Below are 14,775 nucleotides of genomic sequence, written 5' to 3' on the forward strand. Positions count from 1 at the left end.
TGCTTGTAGTGGCTAGGGCGCCAGCCACATACACCAGAGCTCGTGGGTTCAAACCCAGCCCTGGCCTGCCAAACAACAAAGACAACAGGCTTAGCACCTGTAGCTCAGCGGCTAGGGCGCCAGCCACATACACCAGAGCTGGTGGGTTTGAATCCAGCCCGGGCCTGCCAAACAACAATGATGACAACTACAAGCAAAAAAAAATAGCTGCTTTGTGGTGGACAACTATAGTCCCAGCTACTTGGGAGGCTGAGGTAAGAGAATCACTGAGCCCAAAAGTTTGAGGTTGCTATGAGCTGTGACACCACAGCACTCTACCAAGGGCGACATAGTGAGACTCTATCTCAAGAAAAAAAAAAAAAAGACAATTTAGGCCACAGGTGACTGCCCAGCCTTTCTTTCTCTCTCTCTCTCTTTTTTTTTTTTTTGCAGTTTTTGGCCCGGGCTGGGTTTGAACCCACCTCCTCCAGTATATGGGGTCGGCACCCTACTCCTTTGAGCCACAGGCACTACCCTCTTTTTTTAAGTTTTAGTTATTTTGCTCTTCCATTTGTGGATCAGGAGCCCTTACTGAGGGAATGCAACGTGGCACATGGCAGTTTTGGATAAGCCACTTGCTCAAGACCTAGTAGGACTGTGTCCCTATCCTAAAAGACACTGGGGCAAGTCTGAAGTCCAGGCTAGTACCAGAGCCTCTTCAGGGGTATTCCTCTTAACTGGGGTCAGCCACAAAATCCTGCAGTTCCCAGAGTTTGGAGGAGCCCAGAGCAATGCCCCCCAAACCAAGAGTAGCATCGTAGAGTATCTGGTGCCTTTCCACATCTGCAGCCTTGTATCTCCCCAAGTCTACAGCGAGGAACCCATGGACAGCAGCCCAAATAAGGCCCAGCCTAGCAGCAGCTTTGCTAAATCTTGGCTACAGCCTCCAATTCCTTAGCCAAAGACAATCTGCCTAGGCTCCCTAAGTGCTTCCTGAGGCAAAATAAACTAGTTCTGTATTTAGTTGGTGATCAGTTCCGAGAAGTCTTGTATAGTTCAAGGGTAGCAAACTCAAATGCCTGAAGGTACAAGGCAGGTAAAGAGAAAATGTCTCCACCAGGGCGGCAGATAAGGGGAGGGGAGGCTTTGGGGACAGGAGCGCACGCCCTTGCCCAGAGCACTGAATCCATTTTTCTAGCAATAATCTAACTGGACAAATGCTTCCATCTTGCGTGGCCAGTTGACAATTTACGGCAGAGATTTGGGGGTTTACAGCTACAATAGAGAGAGGATCCGGGGTTCCGCCCAATTTTAGGCTTGGACATCAGGATGTTAGGTTTGGCCTTCCAGTTCCGTTTCTGGAAGAAGGACTGTCAGTGAGACAGATGCTGAGGATGGTGGGGCACAGGAGACTGGGTTTCTCCTGATGAAGTCAGATTTCTACAATTCCCTACTCCCAGATGTGGGCCCAGGAGTGAGAACCAGGCTTCATGGATTAGAAACTAAATGATATGGGCGGCGCCTGTGGCTCAGTGGGTAGGGTGTTGGTCCCATATACAGAGGGTGGAGGGTTCAAACCCAGCCTCGGCCAAACTGCAACAAAAAAATAGCCGGGCGTTGTGGCGGGCACCTGTGGTCCCAGCTGCTCGGGAGGCTGAGGCAAGAGAATCGCCTAAAGCCCAGGAGTTGGAGAGTTGGAGGTTGCTATGAGCTGTGATGCTACGGCACTCTACCGAGGGTGATAAAGTGAGACTCTGTCTCTCCAAAAAAAAAAGACTTTGCAGGTCTGGAAAAAAAAAAACAAAAAACAGAAATAAACTACATGAGATGGCAGACAGGATATTGCCTCCTTACAAGATGTCCCCATCCTGATCCCCAGAACATGGGACCCTGTGAGGTTATACGGCAAAGGAGCAGCAAGGCTGTGAGCCTGCTGGCACCTTGACTTTAGCCCAGTGTAACCTATTTCAGACTTCTGACTTTCAGTACTAGTGCTTGCTTCAGCAGCACATAGACTTTCAGCATTTGAGCCACTACATTTTGGTAATTTGTTGCAGCAGCAGAAGGAAATGAATTAGGATTAGAAAGCCCAATACATACGGCGATTGCGAGGGTGACAGCATCCAGTTCCAGCTTGCCCAGGTGGCCGCAGAACACGGAGCTTATGAAACTGATCAGGAACACCATCAGCTGGACCAGGAACTGGGAGGAGAGGGTGACAGGAGGTGAGGTGAGTGCCCCCTAGACCATTGCCATGAGGGATCCAGGCCCTGCCAGGGGGCAAACCCTCCCCTCAACTCCAGTTGGAGGTGAAGAGACCCAGTGTTCAACGAGCCTCGGCCACCATTCCTGGGGGAATCGTGCCATCCCGGGGGGGCTTCATGAGATATCAAAATGTTTATTTGTGACCACTGGGTCAGAATCATGGTTTTCAGAACTTCCCAGCCTTTCCAGTTTATTTTTTCACTTCAATTTCTCATGCCATAGATTGCATTAAATTTCCTCTGAAATTTGCAGAAGCTGCCTTCAGAGATAACCCCCTTGTTATGTGTGATTTTTGTTTTTTTGAGCATAGCCAGGCATCGTAGCAGGCACCTGTAATCCTAGCTATGGGGGAGGCTGAGGCAAGAGGATCACTTGAGCCCAGGAGACTAAGGTTACCGTGAGCTATGATGACACCACAGCATGCCACCATAGAGGATATTGCTGCACTCAGGGAACGAAACAATCCTGGAAAAAGCTGTGTTCCCCTAGATTTTTCTTTTCTGAGACAGAGTCTCCTTATGTCACCCTTGGTAGAGTCCAATGGCATCACAGCTCACAGCAACCTCAAACTCTCAGGCTCAAGCAATTCTCTTGCCTCACCCTCCCAAGAAGCTGGGAGTACAGGTGCCCGCCACAACACCCAGCTATTTTTTGTTGCACTTGTCATTGTTGTTTTAGCGGGCCCTGGCTGGGTTCAAACCCACCAACTTCAGTGTATGTGGCTGGCTCCGTAACCACTGTGCTATGGGCACCGAGCAAATTTATTTATTTATTTTGAGACAGAGTTTCACTTTGTTACCCTGGGTAGAATACTGTGGAGTCATAGCTCATAGCAACCTCAACCTCCTGGGCTCAAGTGATCCCCTTGCCTCAGCCTCCCAAGTAGCTGGGACTACAGGTGCCTGCCACAGTGCTCAGCTATTTTTTAGAGATGAGGTCTCGCTCTTGCTCAGGCTGGTCTTGAACTCCTGAGCTCAACCAATCCATCCACCTCGGCCTCCCAGAGTGCTAGGATTACAGGCATGAGCCACCACTGTGCCCAGCTCTGTTTCATGTGATTCTTAGCAAGGACTGGAGAGAATACAGCCCTCCACAGACAGAACTCACTCCAGCCAGCAAGGAATGCCACAGGAAGGAGGCGTGGAGGCAGAAATGAACTCACCTCACTGGAAGGCCGGTAGGATCCGAACTCTCTGGGTGAAGCATTAGTGGTCTGCTGAGTACCTTGCATTTTTTTTTTTTTTTTTTTTGAGACAGAGTCTCACTATGTCCTCCTTGGTAGAATGCCATGACATCACAGCTCATAGCAACCTCAAACTCTTGGGCTCAAGTGATTCTCTTGCTTCAGCCTCCCAAGTAGCTGGGACTACAGGCACTCACGCCTGGCTATTTTTTGGTTGTAGTTGTCATTGTTGTTTGGCAGGCCCAGACTGTGTTCAAACATGCCAGCTCCAGTGTATGTGGCTGGTGCCCAAGCCTCTGAGCTACAGGCGCCGAGCTGCACTTTGCATTTTTTAATTCTATGAAGCCTCAGATATGTGGGCAACTTCAGCTTCACTGAGCCACTTGTCATAATTCTAGTGACTACAATGAATTGCTCCACAATGTTTTTGCTGCACGATTGGACGATGAACTTACCTCTTGAGGTTAATTTACTTTTTTTTTTTTTTTTTTTTGTAGAGACAGAGTCTCACTTTATGGCCCTCGGTAGAGTGCTGTGGCCTCACACAGCTCACAGCAACCTCCAACTCCTGGGCTTAAGCGAATCTCTTGCCTCAGCCTCCCGAGTAGGTGGGACTACAGGTGCCCGCCACAACGCCCGGCTATTTTTTGGTTGCAGTTTGGCCAGGGCCGGGTTTGAACCTGCCACCCTCGGTATATGGGGCTGGCGCCTTACCGACTGAGCCACAGGCGCCACCCTTACTTTTTTTTTTGTAGAGACAGAGTCTCACTATGTCACCCTCGGTAGAGTGCCATGGAGTCACACTGCTCACAGTAACCTCCAAATCCTGGGCTTAAGCGATTCTCTTGCCTCAGCCTCTCAAGTAGCTGGGACCACAGGCGTCCACCACAACGCCCAGCTATTTTTTTGTTGCAGTTTAGCTGGGGCAGGGTTTGAACCCTCCATCCTCCGTATATGGGGCCGGCACCCTACCCACTGAGCCACAGGTGCCACCCTCTTGAGGTTAATTTAAAACCACTTCCAGGGCGGCGCCTGTGGCTCAAGGAGTAGGGTGCCTGCCAGACCCAGGCAGGCCAGTCTGCCCCTGGGAAAGCCCTCTCCCCTTGGAGCCATATGTGGTCCAAGAGGTGGATTCCTTGGACCTCCTTCCCCTAGAAGGAGAGAACGGGTGCCTAAGGATTTGCTGGGCCCACCACCATCACCCACTGCTGCCCCATAAGGGCCCTGGACTGGTGATGCTGCCACTGGCCAGCCCTGATGCCACCTCTCACAGCCGTTCAAGGGAAGTGGACTCTTCTGTGTTGGGCTCAGACAGGGCTCCCTCTTCCTCGGGCTCTAGTGACACGGCTTCCAGTGCTCAGCCCACCTGCCAGGGTTGCAGCTTCCCTCAAATTGCTGCATCAGGATCTGGCCAGGCCTCTGTGCTAAGATGGTTCCCATGACCTTCCTCTTTCCTTCCCTAGAATCTCTATCTGGGGGGAGACAGTTTTCAGCTCCTCTGAGGTGCCTGGACCTTCACGTGAAAAGCCTGTTCCTAACCTTGGGGGGGTTGTGGCGGCAGTGGGGTGGGGGTTGTTCGTGTGTTGCAAGGGACACACCTTTCTTGCATCAACCCCCAAACCGTGACCCGAGTACCTCTCTCACCACACAGAAACCAAGTATGAAGTGGAACTTGCTGTTTCTTTAAATTGTACCTTCAATGTCCCTTTAACAGCCGTGGGATCCTTTTTATCTGTAAACTCAGCATCACTTCCAAATATTTTCAGATCACTGTCCTTTAAGCCTCTGTGCACATACACCATCGTGTTCACTGCCTATTTCTCCTTCCCCTTGGACCATCATGTTTCCCTGTCAGAGGTCCCTGTCTCCTTTCTCACAGCTTCATGTGAGAACATAGGGGAAATTCTCTGGAAAATTTCCCATATTTTACTATCACAAATCACATTGCCCTGAGCCTCTTTTTCACCTGGGTGGGGGATGGCCATTTTCTTAGGGTGAGTGCCCAGGCAGAGGGTGGGAATAGTTAGATGTCTCAGATACAAAAGGCCAGGAAGTCAATGTGAGTTAAACTAACCCATCTGAGAGCCACCTTCCGAGTCAGTGCCAGCAAAAACAGCTTCTTTGTGAGGACTGCTGCAGCTTTGCAGGGTTATGGCGATAACTCTGAGCTCCTATTGCCCGAGTTGGGCAGCCAAACAGCCAGTCTGTGCCGAGCCTCAGTCTCAAGATCACAGCCCTGGAGGTCAGATTTGCTAACTTCTTCTTGGTTCTTGGTTTTGAGCCCTTTGGGTTTGAACTCTTGGGCCATAGACTGTGGTTTATGTACATAAGGGTCACCTGGGGAGGTTGTTCAAAATGCCTATGTCCTGGCCCATCTCACGAGGCCCCAGGGCTGAAGAGTGTACATTTCAATACCACCCCCTCCCCCCCATACATACCTAGTAAGATGCAAGTGAAGACCATGCTTTGAGAATGCTACGGGCAAACATGGTGGCGCACGTCTACAATCCCAGCACTGTGGGAGGCTGAGGCAGGGGGACTGCTAGAGCTCAGGAGTTCAAGACTAGCCTGAGCAAGAATGACACCCCGTCTCTACTAAAAATAAAAAAAACTATCTGGGCATCGTAGCAGGCACCTGTAATCCCAGCTACCAGGGAGGCTGAGGCAAGGAGACTAAGGTTACCGTGAGCTATGACGACACCACAGCATGCCACCACAGAGGATAATGCCGCACTCAGGGAACTAAACGATCCTGGAAAAAGCCGTGTTCCCCTAGATTTTTCTTTTCTGAGACAGAGTCTCATTATGTTGCCTTCGGTAGAGTGCGTGGCATCACAGCTCACAGCAACCTCAAACTCTTGGGCTGAAGCAATTCTCTTGCCTCCGCCTCCCAAGTAGCTGGGACTACAGGTGCCCCAGCTATTTTTTTTTTTTAATTGTAGTTGTCATTGTTGTTTACCAGGTCCAGGCTGGGTTTGAACCCGCCAGCCCAGGTATATGTGGCTGGCACCCTAACCACTGAGCTATAGGTGCCAAGCCATCCCCTATATGTTTCAATGGCTGCTGTCTGGACAACAGCTTGAACTAGCAGAGGCTTGGACAGTGCCAGACAGAAATTTCTAGACTGACTGGATTTGTCCTTTTTTCTTGTCACAGGGACCCTGCTCAGGTTTGGGCAGTAATAAACAAACTTGGCAGATAGACTTTCAGGCCAGGCGCTATGGCTCATGCCTGTAATCCTAGCACTCCTGTAGGCTGAGGCAGGTGGATTGCCTGAGCTCACAGGTTCAAGACCGGCCTGAGCAAGAGCGAGACTGCATCTCTATAAACAGCTGGGCATTGTAGCAGGCACCTGTAATCCCAGCTACTTGAGAGGCTAAGGCAAGAGGATCACTTGAGCCCAAGAGTTTGAGGTTGCTGTGAGCTATGATGCCACCGCACTCTACTGAGGGCGACAAAGTGAGATGTGAGACTGTTTAAAAAAAAAAAAAAAAAGACAGACTCTCACCACCTCACAGCTGCAGTAGCGCTCTCCAGAGCCGGATGCCTCCAGGAGGGGCCTTTCTTATCCGCCCCACTCCCTGCCCTGGACACCTGAAGGAAGCTAACCACCGGCAGGAACCAGAGGGGGCATGTGGGACAGGTTGCTCTACACATGAGGAAGCACAGGCTGCAAGGCGTAGCAACCAGCCCAGTCACCTGACTCTTGGCTCAGAAGGTCAGTTAGGGCCAACATCTTTGGAGCACAAAGTACACCCACAGTGGGGGTACAGATGTGAGTTAGACAAACACCATCACGCCGTTCCTACCCCGGGGAATCCACAGTGCAGACAGTCTCCACCTTATGGTGGTGCAAAAGTGATATGCATTCCTCAGAAGCTACGCTTTGAGTTTCAAAATTTGGGTCTCTTCCCAGCCATTTGCAGTCTCAGACTCTCACTGTGCTTGGCAGGGGCAGTGAGAGTCTGCCACAGCCCCAGGTCGGCCCCGAGGTGGCACAGTGAGCGCCCAGAACTCTGCAGTGCACTGTGTGGTGGCATTTTGGGGGTATATGTTTTGTTGTTTTCACTGTCCTTTCTGGTCTATAGGGCGCCCATCTGTGTTTCCTGCTTCTGGTGAGAGGAAGAAGAAGGCAATTACTCTCAAGCTGAAGCTCAGGACAATTGCCCGTCCACAGGAGTTCACGGACGATGGCCCCGGCACATGGAAAACTTCCTGGGCCAGCACCCACCACACCAGACCCACTGACTGAGCTCCCTTGTTGTAAGACACCTCTGCGAGAGGCTCCTGGAACCCTGCCTGTGCCCGGTTAGTGAACGTTCTGGGAGCAAAGCAGCCAGCCCCAGGACTGGCTTGAGGGACAGCTGCAAACTTCAGCACAGCTCGCTGATCAGTATTCCTGGAGGATGTGACCCTGTCACCAGCAGGGTTTTCAATGGCAACAATGGCATGAGCTGCCTGCAGAAGTTTCTCCCAGGACCTTCTCAGATTTCTGACATAGGCACCCATCACTTTTCCTGTTGTAGACGTGCTGTTTCATTTGGAAGTCAAGGTTGGTGCCACCTAAGTGGGTTCCTGCTGCAAAGAATTTGAAGACATCCTCCTCCTTCATTTGCAAGACATCAAGCACTTTGGACAGTGTGAAAGTTTCCCTTTAAGTTACTACGGCAATCCAGAACAATGCTGTGTGGACCCTCTCTGGGTAGTGTAGAAGCATTTAGGTGCATTTTTGACTTAATATTTTCATCTGCAGAGCACGGAAAGATGTTCACGATGCAATAAATAACATGGCTCACCCATGTGAGGAGTGTGAGAGCACAGCATAGGGGTCACAGAAGGTGCCTGGAGGAAATGAAGCTGAGCTGAAACCTGAGATGAACAGGCAGGTGAAAGTGGCCGTCTTGTCAGGAGGACATTCCGGGCAGAGGGAAGAGGTGTAGCAGGAGGCACTGAGATGCAGGTGGTGGAGGCCACAAGTCGGGAAATAGCAGAACATAATAAGGATGGAGGGCTGGGCAGGGCCAGGACATAGGGGGGCCTATTGGGGCCAAGGAAAGGGTTTTGAGCAGGAAGTGACATGCTCCACATGGAGCAATCCGGGCAGCATGGATTTTAAGGATGGAGATGCCAAGAAGTTGATCCCGCTGGGAGATATTTAGGGCACTAAAATGAAAGGTCTTGGTGAGAAAGGGATTGGAAGAGGGGCTTCCTCTGCCCAGCTGCCACCACCCATGGACACGTCCTTCCTCCCAGAGGAACCATCTTGCACTTGGTCTTCCTCACCTTAGGCCTAAGCTACCTCTTAGTTAGTTACCTGATGTCACTAACCACTCGGATAAATATTTGCACCACTGCCCGCAGGACACAGTGGTCAGTCTGCATGTTTTTCTTTGTGTGTCCCGGGTCATTCCAGTCTCTCCAGACACTCTCCCCACTCCCTCACCCTTGATCTTTATTCCTTACAGCCCCAGAAGGTTCTTGAGCCCCTTCCCAGGTGTTTCTCCCTTGTGTAGATGGAAAACAGTTCTCTGAGTTGGGGCCTAGCCTTTGTTATGCCCCAGACAACACCATGCACAGCCCGTGCTCCCTGGAAGTGGGAATCCATCTTTGGGGTTATTTTTTATGTCTCTTGCACTTTTGCCAAGTGATGAGATTTTTTTAAATAAAAATATTTATTTATTTATTTTTTTTGTAGAGACAGAGTCTCACTTTATGGCCCTCGGTAGAGTGCCATGGCATCACACAGCTCACAGCAACCTCCAACTCCTGGGCTTAAGCGATTCTCCTGCCTCAGCCTCCCGAGTAGCTGGGACTACAGGCGCCCGCAACAACGCCCGGCTATTTTTTGGTTGCAGTTCAGCCGGGGCCGGGTTTGAACCCGCCACCCTCAGTATATGGGGCCGGCGCCTTACCGACTGAGCCACAGGCGCCGCCCAAAATATTTATTTTTTAATTCTCATTTTTTTTGAGACAGAACCTCAAGCTGTTGCCCTGGGTAGAGTGCCGTGGCATCACAGCTCACAGCAACCTCCAACTCCTGGGTTCAAGCGGGTCTCCTGCCTCTACCTCCCAAGTAGTTGGGACTACAGGTGCCCAGCCACAACGCTTGGCTATTTTTTGGTTGCAGCCGTCATTGTTGTTTGGTGGGCCTGGGCTGGATTCAAACCCACCAGCTCAGGTGTATGTGGCTACATTTAGACTACAGAGTAATATGGACTTCTAAGGCGGGTCAGTATAACAAGATCAGCTGGCTACATTTAGACTACAGAGTAATATGGACTTCTAAGGCGGGTCAGTATAACAAGATCAGCTGGTGCACAATAAGTGGTTGAATGTTAAAAAATGAATGACAAGCTGTCACAATGGCAGCCATTGACTGCACGCAGATATACAAGGGTTGGCCTTTGCTACAGATACCCATACAGAAATAAGGCACTTCCCTAGCATATCTGATTACTTAATTTGAAATAAATATATATTTTATAACATAAACATCAGTTGACAAAGATAAACCCAGGATGTGACTCAATTAGAAAGTTTGGTGGATCATTTTTTCTCTTGAGCCACAGGCGCCGAGCCTTAATTCTCAATTTTAATGTGCAATACAGTAAATATTAATATAATTGACATGAACAAATATTCTTTGGCATGAGAGTTAACAGAGTCTTTTTTGTTTTTTTGAGACAGAGTCTCACTGTGTCATCCTTGGTAGAGTGCAGTGGCGTCACAGCTCATAGCACCCTCAAATTCTTGGGCTTAACTGATTCTCTTGCTTCAGCCTCCCAGAGGAACTGTCTGGGACTAAAGGCACCCACCACAACTCCTGGCTATTTTTAGAGATAGGGTCTCAGTCTGGCTAAGGCTGGTCTTGAACCTGTGAGCTCAGACGGTCCACCGGCCTTGGCCTCCCAGAGTGCTAGGACTATAGGCGTGAGCACCACACCCGCCAAAAGAGTCTTTTAAAAATACTTATTTGGGATTAATGTGAGGGTACATACAACTAGGCTACATTGCTCGCATTTATAAAGTCAGGTCCGAGCTGTAGTGGTGATGTTCACCTAGAAAGTGTGCTATTCACCCTGAGCATTGTTCCCTTCAGGGGGCAGCTTACTAAACCCTCTCTCCCACTCTTGAATTTAATTGAGTTCTCGCATGTGAGCATGTTGTTGTTAATCTACAAGGTTCAACTTAGTACTAAGTACACGGGGTGCTTGACTTCCCATTCTTGTGATGAGATGTTAATGACAAAGAGAAAACATGTTTGGAAGGCGCAAAGCTGGGTATTTGTTTTTCCCTAAAGCTTTCTGCAGGATAAAATAAGGAGCACTGTTCATCTCACACCTTACTTTGTGGTATGGATTGTTCTCTCTATAGAGGCCTCATTTAAAGCCTACTGGGAGAGAATCACCCCTCAAAGGTTAGGGAAACTCAAGAGGCCTGAAAGGAGAGCCGGGCACACTGGCTCACGCCTGTAATCCTGGCATTCCGGGAGGCCAAGGCAGGTGGATACCTGAGCTCACAGGTCTGATACCAGCTTGAGCCAGAGCAAGACCCTCATCTCTAAAAATAGCTGGTGTTGGTTTGGCACCTGTAGCTCAGCAGTTAGGGAGCCAGCCACATGCCCTAGGGCTGGTGGGTTCAAACCTAGCCTGGGCCTGCTAAACAACAATGACAACAGGAACAAAAAAATAGCTGGGCATTGTGGAAGGCTCCTGTAGTCCCAGCTACTCAGGAGGCTGAGGCAAGAGAACCGCTTAAGCCCAAGAGTTTGAGGTTGTTGGGAGCTTTGATGCCATGGGACTTTACCAAGGGTGACAAAGTGAGACTCTGTCTCAAAAAATATATAAGTAAAAATAAAATAAAAATAGCTGGGTGTTGTGGAGGGCAACTGTAGTCCCAGATACTTGAGATGCTGAAGCAAGAGAATCACTTGAGCCCAAGAGGTTGCTGTGAGCTAAGATGCTATGGCACTCTACCGAGGGTGACAAAGTAAGACTCTGTCTCAAAAAAAAAAAGCCTGAGAGGAGGGCTGGGCAGGGCCCTATTCACTTTATGGTGGAGCTTGGAGAAGAAATGATTGGACTTTGAGTATGGGAAAAGAAGGTGGTAATCCCCTGCTACCATGTGCTCCTGGGGAAACAGAAAACTCAGGCAGACGGGAGATTGGAGAGAAACCAAGAAAGACATTACATATAATTAATAAATGACTAAACAAGTGCCAGAATTCTAACATCACATTTTTGCAAAACAGTCAGGGTCACAGACAGAGGATTGGAAGGAAAGGTCCCAAATTACTTCCCAGTATTGAGATTTCAGAGTTTTTTTCCTTTCATTGGCCTTAGAGGTTTTTTGAGGGACAGGGTTTGAAGACAGAGTCTCACTCTGTCACCCTGGGTAGAGTCCTGTGGAGTCATAGCTCACAACAACTTCATGCTCTTGGGCTCAATGATCCTCTTGCCTCAACCTCCCTAACAGCTGGGACTACAGGTGCCCACCACAATGCCTGGTTAGTTTTTCTTTTCTTTTCTTTTTCTTTTTGGAGACAGAGTCTCACTTTGTCATCCTCAGTAGAGTGCCATGGGGTCATAGCTCATGGCAACCTCAAACTCTTGGGTTCAAGTAATTCTCTTGCCTCAGCCTCTGGAGTAGCTGGGACCACAGGTTGCTGCCACGATGCCTGGCTATTTTTTAGAGATGAGGCCTTGCTCTGGCTTAGACTGTCTGGAACCTGTGAGTTCAGGCAATCCACCCGCCTCACCCTCCCGGAGTGCTGGGATTACCAGCATGAGCCACCATGCCCAGCCTGCCTGGTTAGTTTTTCTATTTTTGGTAGAGATGGGGTTTCACTCTTGTTCAGCCTGGTCTTGAACTCCTGAGCTCGAGCAATCCATCCACCTTGGCCTTCCAGAATGCTAGGATTATAGACATGAGCCATGCACCTTGCCCTGGTCTAGGTTTTTTATTTTTTCTGCAGTGACTATGCACTGCGTTTGCACACAATCTCATAAATGCATATAAATGTGTGAGCACACAGAGAGGGCAAGGGAGCTCCCCCGGAGACGGCGGTGTCCCTGGATCAGGGGATCAGGTTACTGGGAGGGGCTGGGTCTGGAAAAGCTTCCCTGTTTTTTGTCTTTGTACTAGCAAAGCAGTAACTGCCTTATGAAGCCTTTTAGCCTCATTTTATGGATGAATAAGCAGAGAAGAGGAGAGGTTAAGAGACTGCTCAAATTCTCCCAGCTGTCTTTTAATACACCTTGGGAGATCAAAGTGGGGCGCTGCACCCGCATCGGGAGAGACCAACTGCGTTCTTTTCAGTCTGTGAGATGGCGTTCCCCACGTCCTGCACTCTAGATGGACTTCCGTTTCGTGGCTTTAACCTGGGCATTATTTTAGCTGCCCTGCACGCCACTGTGGGCATCGCAGTACCCCACAGACAATAGCGCCACGGTTCCCAGTTGCCCACCTTAGCTTTGGCAGGTGCAGAATGTCTCCCCCAAGCCCAAAAGCTTATTCACAACCACACACACACTGGCTGCTTCTTGGCGAGTGAAGCGGCTCTCCTACCCCCTTGGTTTGAAAACCACCCAAACCGCTTCAAAATATGCATCAGATTATATTTTTGTGGTTTAAACAACCCACATTACTTTTAAGAGACAAAGCAGAAAGAACCCTAACCTAAGGATAAATCAACAAATATTACACAGATAAGAACACCTCAACTCCCAAAAGAATCACATTAAAAATTAAAAAATTAAAAAAACCTCATTTTTAAAAAAACATAATTATTGGCGGGGAGGGGATGTGGCAAAGGGTGCCTTTGTCTTCGTGTGTAAAAAAGTTGGCTCTAGCTTCTGAAAATAATTTGGGAGATCTAAATCCAAGATAGACAATTTGCCTCCCTTCTCCAGCCTCAGGCTTGTTTAGATACCCGGGCTCCCGGATTTACCGCTGGTTGTCAAAGAAACCGAGTTCCCCAGCGCTTTGAAGTTCAGGGGACTTTGGCTTCCTTGGCTGGAGTCAGCGCCCCCGAGGAGGCCCCCAGGGCGCACCTGCAGCCGCAGCGGATCGCGCCCGGCAGGCGCTCGGGTCCGGCTCCGCAGCGGCCCCCCGGGGCAGGCGCTCGGGTCCCCGCTCCGCAGCGGCCTCCCGGGCAGGCGCTCGGGTCCCCGCTCCGCAGCGGCCTCCCGGGCAGGCGCTCGGGTCCCGGACCTCCGCCGAGTCACACGGGGTCGCCGGGTTCCACCCCACCGGGACCGGCCTCCGACTCGGGCCGCTGTACTCACCGCGGGGCCCGCCAGCACCAGCAGCGCCCGCAGCTCTTCTCGGATGTCGGACAGCCGCAGGCGGCGCGGCCCGCGACGCCCGGGGGCGGCCTCCGGGCCTCCCGGCCCGGGCGCGGGGTTCCGCGGAGCCTCCATGTGTCGGTGCGGAGCGGCACGGACGCGGCGGCTGGGACCGCGCAGGGCGGCCCGCGCTCCAGTCCCCGCCCCGCCGCCGCCCCCACCCCGCCCCGCGCCGGGAGCCCGCGGGGCCTGCAGAGGCCGGAGAGCTCCTACACTTGGAGGGCAAAGTTTGAAAAACCTCTGGAAACTAACGGGAAGCGCTCTGGGGACCGGTCCTCTGTCTCTGACGCCCGCGCTCTGCAGGTGGCGCTCGGCACGCGCTCGGGGACTGGTTTGGAGTTGGGAATACTCTTAACCCCGCCCGTTGTTCCATCACAGATACCAGGATGTCCCTGGATGGGCATAGACTACTCACCTCCCACCTCCTCGCCTCAGTCTTGTTTAGCTACCTGAGCTCCTGGACTTTATAGCTTATTTTCAAAGAAACCAAGTTTCCTAGTATTCTGAAGTTCACATAACTTCTTCGTTGGCTGGAAGCAGCGCCCAGGGAAGGCACACCCAGGACGCAACTGCGGCCTGCACCCGGATCAAACCCCGTTACAAGAGCAACAAGGATAGGACAGGAAGCTCACGTTCTCCAAGTAGTACCACTGGCGTTCCCTGGTCTTCTCGGATGTTTATCCATCAGCCTGGTGTGGGAGAGTATGGGTTCAAGAGACGTCTGCTGCGATCTACCTGGAGCACGGGCAACTTGGTTGCCTCCCAGAGCCTCAGTGTCCTCTACATGGCCAGTGGTGGAGACTGGGGCTGCACAGGTGCAGGGCCTGCGTCACGCCTCGCGCTTTCAGCCTGGGACCATTGCCTAACAATGTTAGTTATGGGGACAAGAATGATTTCCCTAATAGTCAAAATCATCCTGTTGTAGGTGACTCAACATAAGCAGAGAAAATGGAAAACAGACATTGTTTTTGGCTCACATAACCAGGAAGTTTGGATGCAGGG

At 50.8% G+C, this 14,775-nt stretch overlaps 1 protein-coding gene across 4 annotated transcripts in view; it reads right to left on the reverse strand.

Annotated features, from left to right (window-relative positions):
- LOC128569911 (multidrug and toxin extrusion protein 1-like) overlaps positions 1-13,973 on the reverse strand; it is a 44,957-nt gene extending 30,984 nt beyond the window's left edge. For 2 of the 4 annotated variants that reach the window (XR_008375482.1, XM_053568608.1), the window contains exons 1-2: positions 13,714-13,973; positions 2,080-2,181 (exon numbers count right to left, since the gene is read on the reverse strand). Coding sequence is in view for 3 of the 4 variants with exons in the window: in XM_053568608.1 (XP_053424583.1) it covers positions 2,080-2,181; positions 13,714-13,848 (237 nt within the window). In the remaining variant the exon portion in view is untranslated. The remainder of the gene's footprint in view (positions 1-2,079; positions 2,182-13,713) is intronic. The other 2 variants (XM_053568606.1, XM_053568607.1) reach the window with 2 other exon arrangements.
- Between the last annotated feature and the right edge of the window lie 802 nt (positions 13,974-14,775).

The sequence above is a fragment of the Nycticebus coucang genome, chromosome 18 (genome assembly GCF_027406575.1).
Source record: "Nycticebus coucang isolate mNycCou1 chromosome 18, mNycCou1.pri, whole genome shotgun sequence".
NCBI lineage: Eukaryota > Metazoa > Chordata > Mammalia > Primates > Lorisidae > Nycticebus > Nycticebus coucang.